The sequence below is a fragment of the Ursus americanus genome, chromosome 10, assembly GCF_024610735.1.
Source record: "Ursus americanus isolate L20-20 chromosome 10, mUrsAme1.1.p, whole genome shotgun sequence".
In the NCBI taxonomy this organism is placed as follows: Eukaryota; Metazoa; Chordata; class Mammalia; order Carnivora; family Ursidae; genus Ursus; species Ursus americanus.
In genome coordinates, this window is record NC_142136.1 from 56,824,524 (window position 1) to 56,840,644 (window position 16,121).

Below are 16,121 nucleotides of genomic sequence, written 5' to 3' on the forward strand. Positions count from 1 at the left end.
TCAGAGGAATTGGGAGTGAGGAAGAATTCAGTCTTTTGTTTTCTTGATGTGTAAGAGGGGGTTTTGTTTTTTATGTGTGTTTGTATATATTTTGTGCATACGAATAGCATACTGTATTTTAAATGTATATGTTTTAGGGAAAATAAAGAGAAGGGAAGATCACCACAGCCCTTTAGCCTAAGCAGCTGTAAAAAATAAGGAAATAATATGTCCACCTTTTCCAGCTATGTTCATAAACTGCTTTCCCAAGCACCACAGGAGGTATGAAGAGCTTCACATGACACTATACAGTGCCGCCAGAATCAGGTTTCCAGTGGCTTGTCTCCTATGAGCTAGAATGGAGCCAACATGAGTTAGGGTGTCTTCTGTTAGCTCTACGTAGTTTCATAGCTTTTCAGAGCTACTTTAAACCAATTTGAGTCAAAAATAGCATTGATCCACTCCCAGCTATATACCCAGGAGAATTGAAAATACATGCTCATACAGTAATAGTACATGAATGTTTATAGCATTATTCATAATAGCCAATAAGTAGAAACAACCCAAATGTCCATTAATTGATGAATGGATAAACAAAGTGTGATATATCCATACAATGGAATATCATTGAGCCATCTAAAGGAATGAAGTACTAACACATGTCACAACGTGAACGAACCTTGAAAACATTACGCTAAGTGAAGGAACCCAGTCACAAAAGACCACATATTATGTGATTCCATTTATTATGGATATAGGCAAGTCCATAGAGACAGAAATTATATTAATGGATGAGAAAAGGGGAAGTGACTGCTAACCAAAAAATAAAGTACAGGCTTCATTGTAGAATTAAGAATTTAATGATGGTTGCACAACCTTGTGAATAAACTATAAGTGATTGAATTTCATACTTTAAAATGGAAATTTTACAGTGTGTGAATTATATGTCAGCTTTTAAAAATAACATTGGGAAAATAGTGAGGCATTGTCCCTGGAGCTATAAATAGCAATCTAATACCTAAGTGACATCCCTACCTGCCAGCACAGCCAGCCATTTATTTATTTACTTAAACACAGTGCAAATTAAATATGTTTAATAGTTATAGTTCTGTTTAGCTCTTGCAACATCTGTCTAGGAAATTGTTAGTTTTAGAGTTGTGCTTCCTGATGGTGAAGTTACCATTGACTGACTTTACCCTCAACACAAAGATGTTTTCTTGGTTACTGTATTTATGGAGAATGAGTTCTCCATCCCCCTTCAAACATTCCTTAGCGTTTCTGGAAACTGGATCTGTCCATTCAAGATAGAAGTATCAAGGTGAGGATTACACTTAATGGAGCATTAATCACCTTGTACACAGTAGAAGATGAAGACCTGGGTCTTTTTACATATTTGTTATTCCCCATATTTCTGCTGTTAGACACCTAAGAAAGGCTTATTTTCCCTTTCCAGGGATATGGCTTTAAGCCTAAGTATGATGGAGAAGATCTTGCTTATACAGTGAAGAATCTCAGACGTAGTACGAAGTATAAATTTAAGGTAAGCTTTGAAAGCCCTTAAAAGATTGATTTGTTGTTCTTGTTGTTCCTGTTGTTTTAAAGCTAAGTACATACCTCACTCCTTGGTTTTAAATCTAAAATAGTTTTGGCCTTGGGGCACCCGGGTAACTCAGTCAGTTGGGCATCCAAATATTGATTTTGGCTCAGGTCATGATAACATGGTTGTGAGATCGAGCCCTGCACTGGGTGCCTTGCACTGGGTGTGGAACCTGCTTGGGTTTCTCTCTCTCCCTCTGCCTCTCCCCACTTGGTCACTTGCTCTCAAAAAAACATTAAAATTTTAAAAATTAAATTAAAATTAAAATAGTTTCAGCCTTTCTAATGAGCAATGCTTTACTTTCTTACTGTGTAACATTGTTTGTCAAACTGTATATGTATTTAAATTCAAATCAATTTTAATGTTTTATGGGACCTTTTATTTGTATAATGTGAACAAACATCTTCTAAAATGTGGATGTTGTTAAACACATTCAGAATATGCTTTTTTGTCCACAATATCTGAAAAAGTAATGCTTTCATTTTCTAAGTACATTATATCAAATGGTACACAATTCAGTTTGTCTCATTACTGGTAGTCACTTGATAAAGGTTGTATCTACCATGCTTCTTCACTGTAAGGTTTTCTTTTTCCCTTTCTTTTTCCCTTACAAAATAAGTATTTTGTAAATACTATGTAAACATCTTGGTTTTTTGTCAAATTTTCACCTCCTGGTTTTAACCCATTGATCATTCTTGTGTGAGTCAATTATTACTGATTCATAGCTGCCAAGTGGTGATTTTTTTAATTTTATCATTCCTTCTGCATTTACTAGTTGGCATTATACTATAAAGAAAAGCTTTCTTTTCTCATTTATGTTAGTATGAACTCATGGATTCCTGTTTACTGAGTGGGTTATTTTTGTTACATTGATTATCAATTGTGAGACTCAAATTGGTTCTGATTTAGGACCCCCTTCAGGCTGGCTTACAGATCCTTTTGAAATGTGTTCCCCATCATTCTTTGGGCCTTTCCTTTCTGGTACATGATATTCCAGTCTCATCTTGTGCTTTCCTTTCTTCAGCCTTGGGATTGGTTGTTTCTCAAAGCGCCTGGGTCTTTTTAGTGGACAGTGGTATTTAGAAACCAAAATCTGGGAGATAAGTGTATTTACTGCTGTAACAGTTTTGCTACTTCTGGACACCCTCTCAGTGGACAGAGCTATGAACTATATGTATGTATGTATTTTATGTGTGTGTGCACACACAAAATTTATATGCACAAACATATTTACATCTGTATTTATATATATGTATATATATATATATATATATATTTTTTTTTTTAAACCATGAGGTTACACCACATACCTGCAATTTCAATCCAATACCACAGGTTAATTCTAATTTTCTCCTTTTTCTTATTTCTAGCTCCCTTCGTCATCAGCAAGAAAGTTTGCCCCAGTTATATTCATTATATTTGGTTTATGGAACAAATTCCTGCCCTCCCATAAATTTCTATTCAGGGTGCTTGAGTTCCTACTAGACGAATGCTTCTGTCTCCAGCCAAACCACCTATCCCCTAGCACAGATACTTGCCTTGTTTAGCCCACCTGTTGGCCTTTACACTGAATTATTTCAGGTGTAAAGCAGAGAGATTGTACATATCATTTATTGCTTGCTTGAGGCATGGAGACTATACATATCATTCTTGCTCACTTGAAGCAGTAGCAGGCTTTGAAAATTCATCTACTAGGGAGATTCCTGAAATTCTGTATCTCTCTTAGTATAGCATCAGGGATATACATTGCTATTTGGAGACAGTGCTTGAATTAATCAATATACCAGTTAATATAAGCCAGCCTACATTTTTTTGTACAGAAGTTTTTCTAAAAATACAAGATGCTTATTAGTTGATAATTCAACATTGGAATTTTACTCTCAGTGCTTGTTTAAGCAAATCATTTCAAATAAATGATAGAAGCCACTGTAAATTGTTTTCACTATTAAAAAGCAAAGATAAATTTTATTCCTTGAGAACCTTAGAAAATTTTTAATGAGAGATTTGATTATGGAGAGCATAATAATTATATTTATTATGCTTTGTCTTATATATTAGCTTCATTTTTAAAACTTATAACACTGAGTGATTTTAGTTTCCAAATAGAGTTTTCATATTTACAAGATATATAAAATACCTAAGAAGTAAGTACATTCATTCAGTTTTCCTCTTATGATGATGTTGGATTGTATTTTGCTTCAGAAATGATTATTGTTAGGATTAGTCAGTAATGATTAGAAAATGATTAACAACATTTTCTAAGGGGAAAATATTAAGGTCTTTATAATTTGGTAAATGTATTAAAATTCTTAGAATTCTGTCATGTAACACCATGGTGTTTTTGCCACATAGAGACAAAAATGTTATATACACATATAGGAATTAAATTTCTCATGATCCACTATTATAAAAAATTACAAATTTTTATTTAAAATTTCTCACTGTGACAGTCACATTCAAATTGCAGGGTATACAGTCAGAATCTCCAAGGAGACAGTAGGCTTTTAAAAAAGTACCCCCAAGTAACTAGAGAGGGGATAGGAAAACAATATGTCTCTAAACAACCTCTTAACAAATCACTGGCTTATAGGAAGAGATTATATGCAGGCTTATTAAATAATAAATTTAAATAGTGATAAGAACCTAGAGTAGTAGTTCCCCAAGTGTGATCATCAGACCATTCTATCAGCATCACCTGGGAACTTGGGAGAAATGTAAATTTTCTGGCCCCCTCAGTTCTGCTGGATCAAAAGTTCCAGGATAAGGCCTAGCAATCTGTGTTTCTGCAGACTCTCCAAGTGATTCTCATGCTTGCTGAAATTTGAGAACCACTGATCTGTACGAGGAAAAAAATATTAGGAAATAGAAAATGATGACTGTGTGAAGTCTTGTAGAAACTCAGACATTTTGATTCTGCCTTGTGCTGGGTGCCAACTGAGAGGCTTTTGAATCATTACATCCTATTACTGTCTCAGTCTTTCTTTTCTAGTTTGACATTGCGGGGCTCCTCTTTCAAGCAAACCATGTCAAAATAAAGTCTTAACACTAAAGAAATCTTAGAATACTAAGCAAAAGCAGCAAAATATTGTAATCCAGAAAGCAATGACTAGATAGTATATTACTGTTTGTAAAGAACAAACAATAAGGATATGATTAACATAAAATTCTAATATGATCAGCTTCACCAAATGCCAGAGTTCTAGTTTCTACACTACAGACAATCCTAGGACACTCAAAATACTAAAACAAAATTGGAACAATGAAAAAATTTAAAGGATAAAAGAAAAATGAAAATAAAAATTTAAAGCATAAGAAAGCAGCCAGAATTCTTAAAATCATTTAAAATTCAGAATGGTTAACAAGCATACAGTGCTGATTCCATCAAATGGTTCGTTGGAAGCTGGGTTAAGACCTATTGTCCAAATTTAAAATGATAATAATTATTATTAATTATATTTCTTACTATTATTGAAGGCTTCAGAGGCTAGTAGCAGCCATTCCCTATGACTCTGGGCCACTAGGACACTGATGTCTTATTTCCTAAAGTTCATGAAAAATAGTTTTTCAAGCATCAAGGCTTCTAAAGATCAAGTTCTGAGTACCTTGAGCTGAGAACCATTAAATACTTTCACTGCAGCTTGTTACTTATTTTTGTGGTCTTTTTACAGGTGGAGAGAAATCAGTCAATTAGTATCTGGATCCATCAACTTCTCCGATCTTCCATTTTTGAAATTCACTTATACACTTACATGTCAGCATCAGTGACAGTACATAAACATGTTCCCTTCCTCCTCCTCATCTTGTCCAGTGTCACGATGTCTTCCTTTCTCCTTTGCCCTATTCTAAGTGTGCCCAAGTTTAGTCCTAAGTTCTTATGTCCCTTTTCTCCCTTGGATACATCATCTCGTTGCCTTCTATCAGTTGTCATTTTTGTTCTAAAGAATACTAAATCTCTTCTGTGCTGTTATCAGGCTATTCTCTTACCTTCTAATTACCTTCTGAGTTCTATTTTATACCTAGATTAATCTTTCTGAAATACAGCTTTCCCTCTAAAAAAAAAAAAAACAATTTCCTTAGTTTCACATAAGATTTTTTTATATTCTGACTCATTTCATTTTTAAAATGCACTGCCTTTTACTCCTTAAACTGGCTGTCTCACCAGATTGATTACTTATTCTTCCCTGAGGAGAGCTCACTATTTACTCTTCACTTCTGCTCTATAACCAGGGCTTTCTGTTCTCTCTCTTACCCAAGCTTGCCCTTTTACTGCTCTTGCCCATGAAGACCCCATATCACTTCTATTCCCCTTTTCAAAAACCTTTGTGGACCATTTTATGCCTTAGTAATCTTTCTTCTGTTACCTAAATCTTTTGATACACATCTTGCCTGTCTTCTGCATAAAGATTCTAAACTTGTTGAAGATAAGAGTGCACCACACCTGGAGTTCCTAGCACAGTGCTCCCTCTGCGGTGACTGAATGAATGTTTTTGATTATTTGTAAAATTTGAGGGTGGGGAGATAACCATATGGCTTTATAACCTTTAATACCTTTATGGGTAACTAAAGCTAAAGGAGGCAGTGCCAAAATATATAGTCTTAAAAATATAATTAGTAGATCTTTCTGGTTTTTAGGGAGTCTGTTCTTTAATAGTTTCTTCTAATTTTAGGTTTAAGTAAACACTGTGTACCACATTGAGAAGTGTTTTGACCCTCTTTGTAGTCTGTTTGTAAAGCTGCAAATAAAATCCATTGTAGTGCATGGGAGGACTGAGGAAGGCTGAGCAAAACTGAACAATTGAAAAAAAAACTGAACAATCAAACTGAATTTTACTGAGTTCTCATGGACTACATGAGTTGTTTGGGGGTAGATTTATTTAGATCCTTGTCTATATTATCATGTCATATCATAATGGATCTTATCTGTGAGTCATCCATTCATCCAATATTTTTTGAGCATCTATTCTATAATAAAGCACTGTTCTAAATACTAAGAATACAGCAGTAATCAAAACAATATTCTAGTTGGGACTAGACAGTGAACAAGGAAATAGCAGATGGTGATAAGTGCTATGTGGATTAATCAAATTAGGGTGAGGTGATAGATGACTGGGTAGTCAAGGAAGTGTTTTTGGAAATGACATTTAAATCTGAATAACGAGAAGGAGTTAGCATGTCAAGAGCAGAAAGAACATTTCAGATGGGAAATAACTGCTAATGCAAAAGACCGTCAAGTGGAGGTAGTCAGGGGTGAAATCACATAGGGTATTGTAGGCCATAGGGAATTTAGATTTTATTTTGAGTAAAATGAGAAGCTGTTGGAAGGTTCTATGCTAAGAAGTAAAAAAGTCCCTTTGGCAGTTGTGTAGAAAATAGGGTTGAGAGAAGGAATTGAAGCTAGGAAACTAGTTAGTAGTATATTGTAGTCATTCAGAAAAGATAGAGTAAAAGAAGCCTTGACTAAGGTGGTAGTAGTAGCAGAAAACAGAAAAGTGGAGGTAGAGTTGACAGGATTTGGTAATAGATTTAAGTTGTAGGTTTAGAGAAGGAAGAATCAAGGGTGTTTCTTAGGTTTTTTACTTGAGCAACTAGGTAGATGGTGGTACTTTTCACCGATGAGGAAGAGAGCAAAGATGAAGCAGGTTTAGAAAAGAGAAAATCATATTAAATTGGACATTTGACTTCAGGAGCTTTAAGTTCAGTATAAGAGATAAGGTAAAAATATATATATGAATTTCTAAAGTCATATATAAAAATACCTAGATATGAATTATGTTTATTGCTGTGCAACTTAATAGCTTGAAAAAACAAGCATTTATTTTCTCACAGGTCTGTGGGTCAGAAATTCAGGACCAGCTTACCTGGGTAGTTCTCATACAGGGTTTATATGAGGTTGCAGTCAAGATGCCAGCTAGGGCTACAGTCATCTGAAGGCTTGACTGGGACTGGAGGATTTGCTCCCAGGTTCACTCAAGTGGTTGTTAGCCCTCAGTTCCTCTCGGACTATTGGTCAGAAGCTTCAGTTCCTTACCAGATGGGTTTCTCTGTAGGGAAGCTACACACTCTCATTTCTGTTACATTGTATTGGAAGCAAGTTATTAAGAACAATTCAAAGGGAAGAGGAATTAGCCTTTATCTAAATAAAGGAAATTCAAAGAATTTGTGGACATCTTTTTAAAACCCAAAGAATAGTAAAAGAATAGGTAAATCAAGCCCAAAGCCTATCAAGTATTATCAGATTATAGCTTATTCCTGTGATGACTCTTGGTTAGTGCCAAAATGTTAGACTTAAACTTGTATTCCCAGAACTGACTCTAAAAGGGGATTATACCTAAATATTCTCCATATATGCTAAGTCCCTGTTGAAGACAAGCAATCTCACATAAACAAACCATCACAGTCTGAAAACTTTATCATTTGAGCTTATTTATCTCTCATCATTTTGTTCATTAAGTCTTTGTTACATTTAGGTGTCAAATATTAATTTTTTATGTCTTTGGTTATTTTATGTCACAGGTTATTGCTTACAATTCAGAAGGTAAAAGTAATCCAAGTGAAATAGTAGAATTTACTACGTGCCCTGATAAACCAGGAGTACCTGTGAAACCTTCAGTTAAAGGAAAGATACATTCACACAGTTTTAAAATAACTTGGGGTAAGAAATGCATATTTGTACATCATTATTTTTGTATTTAATTTAAATGATTTGAATATTAAGATAATTCTTAGGATAGTTAGGTAAATTTGTTAGCTCAAGCAAGTTCAATAGGAAATGTGAGAATCATTCATTGTTTGAGGATCTTTTTTGTGGAAAACTTTGGACTCACACAAATACAGAGTTCATGTTTGATATAGGAAGAACTTGGGATAAAGACTCTGAGCAGAGATATAGCACTGCATGAAATGAATGATTACTGAAATTATAGCTAAAGTCACCTAGGTCGTCCTAGCTTTCATGAGAAATGAAAATCACTTATTCACTTAAACATTTGTTGGGGTGCCTGGCTGGCTCAGTCAGAAGAGCATGCAACTCTTGATTTCTCAGGGTCGTGAATTCAAGCCCCACATTGGGTGTGGAGATTGCTTACATAAATAAAACTTGAAAAAAAATAATAAAACACATTTACTGAACATCTGTTTATACACTACTTAATGCAAAATCAGTAATCAAATGCTCATATTAATTAAAAAAGCATTGCAGGTGATTCTCTTTATTAACAATCTTAGGTTTGGTATTCTGTTTATTAGGATCTCTGTCATTGTTTAATTGTATGTACTTTGCCTAATACCACTTTTACTTCTTTGGATAGACCCACCAAAAGACAATGGAGGTGCAACCATTAATAAATATGTAGTGGAGATGGCAGAAGGTTCTAATGGTAAGAATAACTATTAAAAATTAATAGATTTAGGGATGCCTGGGTGGCTCGGTCAGGTAAGCATCTGCCTTTAGCTCAGGTCATGATTCCCGGGTCCTGGGATCGAGTCCTGCATTGGGCTCCTTGCTCAGCAGGGAGCCTGCTTCTCCCTCTCCCTCTGCCTGCCGCTCCCCCTGCTTGTGCACCCTCTCTCTGACAAATAAATAAAATCTTTTAAAAAAAGAAATTAATAGATTTATACCAATCTGCCTCTGCTCTTCCATGACTTTACATTTTATACGATCTCTTTTCTTTCACTTTTCATTTTTTTTCCTTTGTTTATAGCAGTTAGTATTTTGCCTCTTATGATCCACTTTAAGTTACAGTCTCTAGAAATACAGTGAATCAAATGTAAGACTGCTGTACACCTATATAATTAAATTTACATTTTATTTCCTTTCTCATTTGTTTGCATTGCTCAGTTCCAGTATATCTAAAGTCTTCTGAAGGTTTATTCAGTTAGATTTTTAACCAGACACATCAGAGAAAAATTATCTTGTAAAATTTAACTTACATTATACTAGTTTTAGTAATATTCTCTGCACCTCATGAACTTTATTTTTGAATCGCACATTTAACAGTCTTTATTTCTATGCAATGAACTGTTTCCTGCAAAATAATAAGAATGTCTTTTAATTAAGGCTAAACTTCCTATGGTATTGGTTCCTTTCTACTCTTTGTGTGTTATGATGTTATTACTAGACCAGTAAACACATTTAAAATGCTTAATTAAAAGCAAATTATGAACGTAAGCCAAAGTTTGTACAGAGTTACAGAGATACTTCATTTCAACAAAGCCTACAGATTTGTCTAGGAAGCTGTAACATAAAGAAAATCAGATCATCTCCAGGAAGCTCGAAGCAAGCTTAAATTATTTCTGACAAATTACGTAAACACTTACTTAGCGAAGCTAGGATACCTGCCATGTCCGTGATACCAGAACGTTAAACATTACCTTGTAGCTGATTGAACATAATTCTTCACCTTACAGGAAACAAATGGGATATGATATACAGTGGAGCCACTAGAGAACATCTTTGTGATCGACTGAATCCAGGTTGTTTCTATCGTTTACGAGTTTACTGCATCAGCGATGGAGGACAGAGTGCGGTAATACTTACATGTAGATTTTTTTTCAAGTTTGGGTCAAATAAGATGGGATCACCAGATGCCACCTCAAAATCTGAAATGTATCCAAAGTAATTTCTGTAACCCAGATGATTAATTTTATATTGACCAGAATTTCTGGTCTGGTTGGTGTTTAGCTTTGGAAAAGCAAATATACAAAAATGTTGCAGAAAAATTTATAAATTTTAGGATGATGTTCAATACCCATACCTAACAGAAATAGAAATAATTGTAGACTGATTGATTGCTTCATAAATTATGTGTATCAGGACAAACCATAAAATATCATTTACTGTTTAAACACAGATTCTAATAAATTGCAGAAAAGTTGGTAGTTATTATTAGAGACCCACTAACCAAAATGCACTCAGTGTGCTATTGATTATATATGAGATATTTGTAATGTTCTGGAGAGGTATGTTTTTTAATAGGAGTGGGTTTTTTGTTTTGTTTTGTTTTGTTAATGAATTTAACCAAGGATAGGTTTCGTGGAGCATTAAGAACTGTTATTTTCAAATAGAACTTAATGTAATAATGTTACCTTCTTTTTTTTGAAGGTAGCTTTTTAAAAAATGAATTTATAAGTATTGTACTGAAAATATGAGTATTAAAAAACTGAGTGCAAGTCCTGCCCACAGACTTGGGATCCAATTGCTTCATTTTCTCTAATAAAATCTTCCTGGTAAAACAAATCCACCGGCCCCCAAAAAAGCCTCTAATTTTCTAATTCAGCATTATAACATTCTATATAGGATACCTTTCTGAATAAGGTGATGATCAAATATTTTATTTATACTTGGAAAGAATAGTAATTAATTAATACAGTGCAGATAAGGAATATGGCACTGTGTGTCAGTATTTTTAAGAGAAGTCTTTTAAAAGAAAACTTAATGTATTTTTTTAAATAAACTAAAATAATACCAAATACCTGGACATACCAAATACTTGGAAAAGGTTACCTGATTTTTGAATTATTTTTAGGAGGAAAGGAAAAAGGAAAGATTATATATACATATTAGTATTTAGGTTAAAAATACAATATACAGTAAAGTAACCGAAGTATAGTCTAAATCTCCTGAAAACATGGCAAACAGTGTTTACAGAATGTTAAAGCATCCTTCCTTAGAAGAGATTTGTGGATCCATTTGGACAGGATCAAAAGTAATGTCCATTAGGATGTATTGAAGGTTGTTTTGTTGTTGTTGTTGTTGTTTAATTATGAAAGACAAAAAGGAAGAGTTTTTTGGTTTTTTTTCTGGTAACTTTCTTTGTATATAATAGTCACATAGTGTGTGTTTTTGTCTATAAAATTAGAGTTTTAATGATTTAATTGGGTTTTTATTTTATTTAGAACTTTAATTTTCAACTTCTTTTCAGTTGAAAGTCAAGTAGAATTTTAAATTACTAGTGCAGTCTTTGTGTTCATGTTATTGGCCTTTAACAAAAGCAATCTGATTATTTGGTTGGGACATTTTCGTTTTGTTATTGCTTTTGTTTTGGCAGGTATCTGAATCTTTACTTGTGCAGACTCCAGCTGTGCCTCCTGGCCCATGCCTCCCTCCCAGATTACAGGGTAGACCCAAAGCAAAAGAAATACAGTTACGATGGGGTAATTTCCATTTTGGTAATAAATTTTAATTAAATGAGTACTAAATATATTCCTTTTGTTAAACTACATAAATCTTTCCACCTTTAGGACCCCCTCTGGTCGATGGTGGATCACCCATTTTCTGCTATGGTGTGGAAATGTCTCCTGTAGAAAAAGATGAACCGAGAGAAGTTTACCAAGGTTCTGAAGTAGAATGTACAGTGAGCAACCTTCTTCCTGGAAAGACTTACAGCTTCAGACTACACGCAGCTAACAAAATGGGGGTAGGAAGACTGCTGATTGAATTATAATCACAGTGGTATTTCATATAACATATATAATGCACCCATTAGTTAGCCATTTTGCTTTCAACATGTGATTCCAGAGTTTACAGTTTACAGTTGTTTTTTGTTTTGGTGTTTTGCATTTTTTAAGATTTATTTATTTTAGAGAGAGAAAACGCAGGGGAAGGGGCAGAGGGAGAGAGAGCGAGCAGGGGAGGGCCGAGGGAGAAGGACAAGGAGAGCATGCTGAGCACGGAGCTCCATCCCAGGACTCTGAGATCATGACCTGAGCTGAAATCAAGAGTCGGCCGTTTAACCATCTGAGCCACCCAGGTGCCCCCAGATTTTACAGTTTTTAATAAGTCTATATCAATAAATAAGAGGTCAATGTATACGATAACTTAATTGCTCTAGAATCTCAATATTTTCAAACCCCACTTATATAATTTGTGACACTTTAGACTTCAGCTGGGCTGAAGTTTGCCTTTCAGGTGGTGCTAGTAGGTTTTACTTAGTAAGTTTAAGAGTAGAAATAAGACCATAAGATGAAATACTTAGAGTAATTAAGTTTTTTGAGATTGGTTACATGCAGCATTTACTTTCAGTTGGCTACTAATTGTAATCCATTTTTACCTAAGGAAAAAAAACTCATTATTTTAAGCATTTCTGATTTTATGAGACTTTTTAAAAAGTATTATCTATGTATCTGTACATCTCCATAAAATGGACAAAATAGGTGATATCTCCATTTTACAGCTGAGAAGGCTAGGGCTCAGAAACGCTAAATATCTTGCCCACAGTCACACAAATAAGAAGTGACAGAGATAAGCCACAGACTCAGGGTTGTCAGACTCCAGAGCCAAAGCCCTTTCCACTCAACCAGGACATACCTCATCTCTGCATTAAAGCAGGTTCTCTAAGGACAAAGCAGTAGTTTCTTGCCTCAATTGAGTAACATTCTGTTTCCGTATTCTGTAATTGCAGTTTCACAAAACTAAAGTGACAAGTCTCTCATCTCCCATTATTTCATGTTTTAGTGAACTGTACTATTTTTAGTCCCATTCTCCAACTGAGTTCAGTATCTGTATCTGTAAACTTATTTATAAAATTTATGTCAGTACTTTGTTGGCAGTTCTAACATAAGTCATTGTTTCCTGTCTGAAGTCATCCTCTTGTGAGCCTCACAAGGTTGCAAAACTCTGGGATAGCATCTTTAATACTAGTGTTCTTAATCTGTATTTTCAGGATTCTGATAGTTTGTCAAAATCATCTTAAATAAATATTTGCTTTCTGCATTTCCAGAGAATATACATTTTAGACTCTTTTTAAAACTATTCTAAATTTTGAGGCCCCTGGGTGACTCAGTTGGTTAAGCATCTGCCTTCGGCTCAGGTCATGATCCCAGGCCCCACATTGGGCTCCCTGCTCAGCGGAGAACTTGCTTCTTCCTCTCCCTCTGCTATTCCCCCTGCTATGCTAAATCACTCGCTCTCTGTCAAATAAATAAAATCTTTAAAAAAAAAATTCTAAATTTTAAGATAGAATTTATGCCTACCATCTCCCATATCTTTAATTGGCATCCTTGCCTCCACTCATATAATTTCTTCTGACTTATTCCACACACCTAATTCCCTAATACCCTGCCCTTCTTACAGAAACAGTTCATGAAGGAAAAAGGAGCAAGAGAGGAAAACACAGTAAATATTAAAACTTAAAAACACCCCACAGTGACTTCCATGATCATTAAATCTTTTTACTTTCTGTGACTGCTTTTAGAGTTATATTACGACCAGTTAGTCTTGAAGGAGAGGGATAATGCACTTACTTATTTATGTGTGAATATTTATGGAGAGCTGTGCAATCAGTGGGTAAAAAATGAAAACACTGGCTATATTTGTTTTTCTAGTTTGGACCATTTTCAGAAAAATGTGATATTACTACAGCCCCTGGACCACCAGATCAATGCAAGCCTCCTCAAGTTACATGCAGATCTGCAACTTGCGCACAAGTAAATTGGGAGGTATCGTAATTCCCATTGACTTTAAATGATTAGAATAGTTCATATAAAAGAATAGAGATGCTCTTCATTTCATCTCCTAAATTATGCAAACAATAAGTCCTAGTGAAATCATGTGGTAAAAAGTGAATTTTTTTTCTCTTCAGAGCATTTAAGTGAGGTATATTTGCATTACAAGTATGTAGTTTCTTGTTCATGATGTTCTTTGTATTTTTTTCAAAGACTTTGTCTCATTACTGAGATATTTAGCTGCTGGTGAGATTAATGTTCAGAACAAACATTCGTAGGAATCAGTATAATACTGTTTCTCTTATATTTATTATCTCCACTGTGTTTATTGTGCATAGTAATAATCAGTAATGATAATTGCATTTTCAGTTTCCTTTGAAATTTAACAAAGAAAATGTCCTTACATGATTTAACATTTATATTACTTAATAGAATTACTTTGGAGATTTACCTTAAAATTCTCTTTCTGAAGTGATTCAGTCATATTTTTAGTCCTAATTGAAAACAAAGTTATATATTTTGACCAGTCTTACATTCAGGTGACGTTAATGAATAAAAATGTAATATTGAACACTTTTAATTCTACTTAAACATTTTAAAAGAAATTCAAAAGCAGTTCGGTTTTTGATATGCTCAGGTAAAGAACATTTTTGCCCAAAAACCACTTAATCAATGTCAAGACTTAAGACCTTTTCCTTTTCTTAATTTAAAGGTCCCTTTGAGTAATGGAACTGATGTCACTGAATATCGATTGGAGTGGGGAGGCGTGGAAGGAAGTATGCAGATGTGTTACTGTGGGCCTGGTCTCAGTTATGAATTAAAAGGACTTTCACCAGCAACTACCTATTATTGCAGAGTCCAGGTAAGGGTGGTCAGGGCCTTGTTACTCTAGCCAGAGTTTTGTGTTCTGTGAGCATTTTGATGGTCCTGTTTTGTTTATTTATGGGCTCTGTTAATTTGTAGGCTCTGAGTATTGTGGGTGCAGGCCCTTTCAGTGAAGTAGTAGCCTGTGTGACTCCACCATCAGTTCCTGCTATTGTGACTTGTCTTCAAGAAATAAATGATGATGATATAGAAAATCCCCATTATTCACCTTCTACATGCCTTGCAATAAGCTGGGAAAAGCCTTGTGACCATGGTTCGGAAATCCTTGCCTACAGCATAGACTTGGGAGATAAACAGCCCTTGGCAGTGGGAAAGGTTACAAGCTATATTATAGACAATTTGCAACCAGATACAACATACAGGTACACTCTACAGACTATGTTAATTTTTGCTTAAACCAGAGAGAAACTTTAAATAGAACAATTATAACTAGATTTTTTTTTCTTAATGTGGCACTTAGAATACGAATTCAAGCCTTGAATAGCCTTGGAGCTGGTCCTTTCAGCCACATGATAAAATTAAAAACTAAGCCCCTCCCTCCTGATCCGCCTCGTCTGGAATGTGTTGCCTTCAGCCACCAAAACCTTAAGCTGAAATGGGGAGAAGGAACCCCAAAAACACTGTCAACAGATTCTATTCAGTACCACCTTCAGATGGAGGATAAGAATGGAAGGTAGGTGTTCTTAATTGCTTCTTTATATAGTTTCTTAAATCTTAAGTATATAAATTTTAATAAACAGTAGAAGTAAATAAAATAAGTTTTCAAAAATAAGGTTAGAATTCTGATAAGAAATAATTTTTAATGTGCTATTTTCAAAATATCAGAAGATACAGTCACAATTTCCTGTTTATAACTTGTGAGTGGGATGCCAAGAGAAAAATTAAGTGGGCTATTCTTTGGCTCTTTTCTCTAACCCATTTAGTCTCTTCATGCAAATAAAGAAACATAATCTTTGCTACAACAAAGTTCTTCAACCCCTGTTTCCAGCAGAGGCAGTTTTGTCGGTAGATAATTGATTGGCTTAAAGCCTCTGAGATCCTTGAGGATAGGGATTATGTCTCACTTTCCTCCACACCCCTGTCACAGGGCCCTCCCGCCTGCTAAGTAAATACAGTTCAGTTCCTCACTGTCAGATCTTGGTTAGTCTCTGATTATTAGCTAGTCCCCTTGCTACTCAGGTTCCTGTCTTTGCTGCCATCTTTTACATTTTCATTAGAT

The 16,121-nt window shown here is 34.7% G+C and overlaps 1 protein-coding gene across 5 annotated transcripts in view; it reads left to right on the plus strand.

Annotated features, from left to right (window-relative positions):
* Nucleotides 1–16,121, plus strand: part of FNDC3A (fibronectin type III domain containing 3A) — a 160,841-nt gene that overhangs the window by 131,663 nt on the left and 13,057 nt on the right. For all 5 annotated transcript variants that reach the window (XM_045796822.2, XM_045796826.2, XM_045796823.2 and 2 more), the window contains 10 exons: nucleotides 1,433–1,519; nucleotides 8,090–8,228; nucleotides 8,884–8,952; nucleotides 9,983–10,101; nucleotides 11,623–11,728; nucleotides 11,816–11,991; nucleotides 13,898–14,011; nucleotides 14,730–14,879; nucleotides 14,981–15,264; nucleotides 15,363–15,575. In XM_045796822.2, coding sequence (XP_045652778.2) covers nucleotides 1,433–1,519; nucleotides 8,090–8,228; nucleotides 8,884–8,952; nucleotides 9,983–10,101; nucleotides 11,623–11,728; nucleotides 11,816–11,991; nucleotides 13,898–14,011; nucleotides 14,730–14,879; nucleotides 14,981–15,264; nucleotides 15,363–15,575 — 1,457 coding nt within the window. The remainder of the gene's footprint in view (nucleotides 1–1,432; nucleotides 1,520–8,089; nucleotides 8,229–8,883; nucleotides 8,953–9,982; nucleotides 10,102–11,622; nucleotides 11,729–11,815; nucleotides 11,992–13,897; nucleotides 14,012–14,729; nucleotides 14,880–14,980; nucleotides 15,265–15,362; nucleotides 15,576–16,121) is intronic.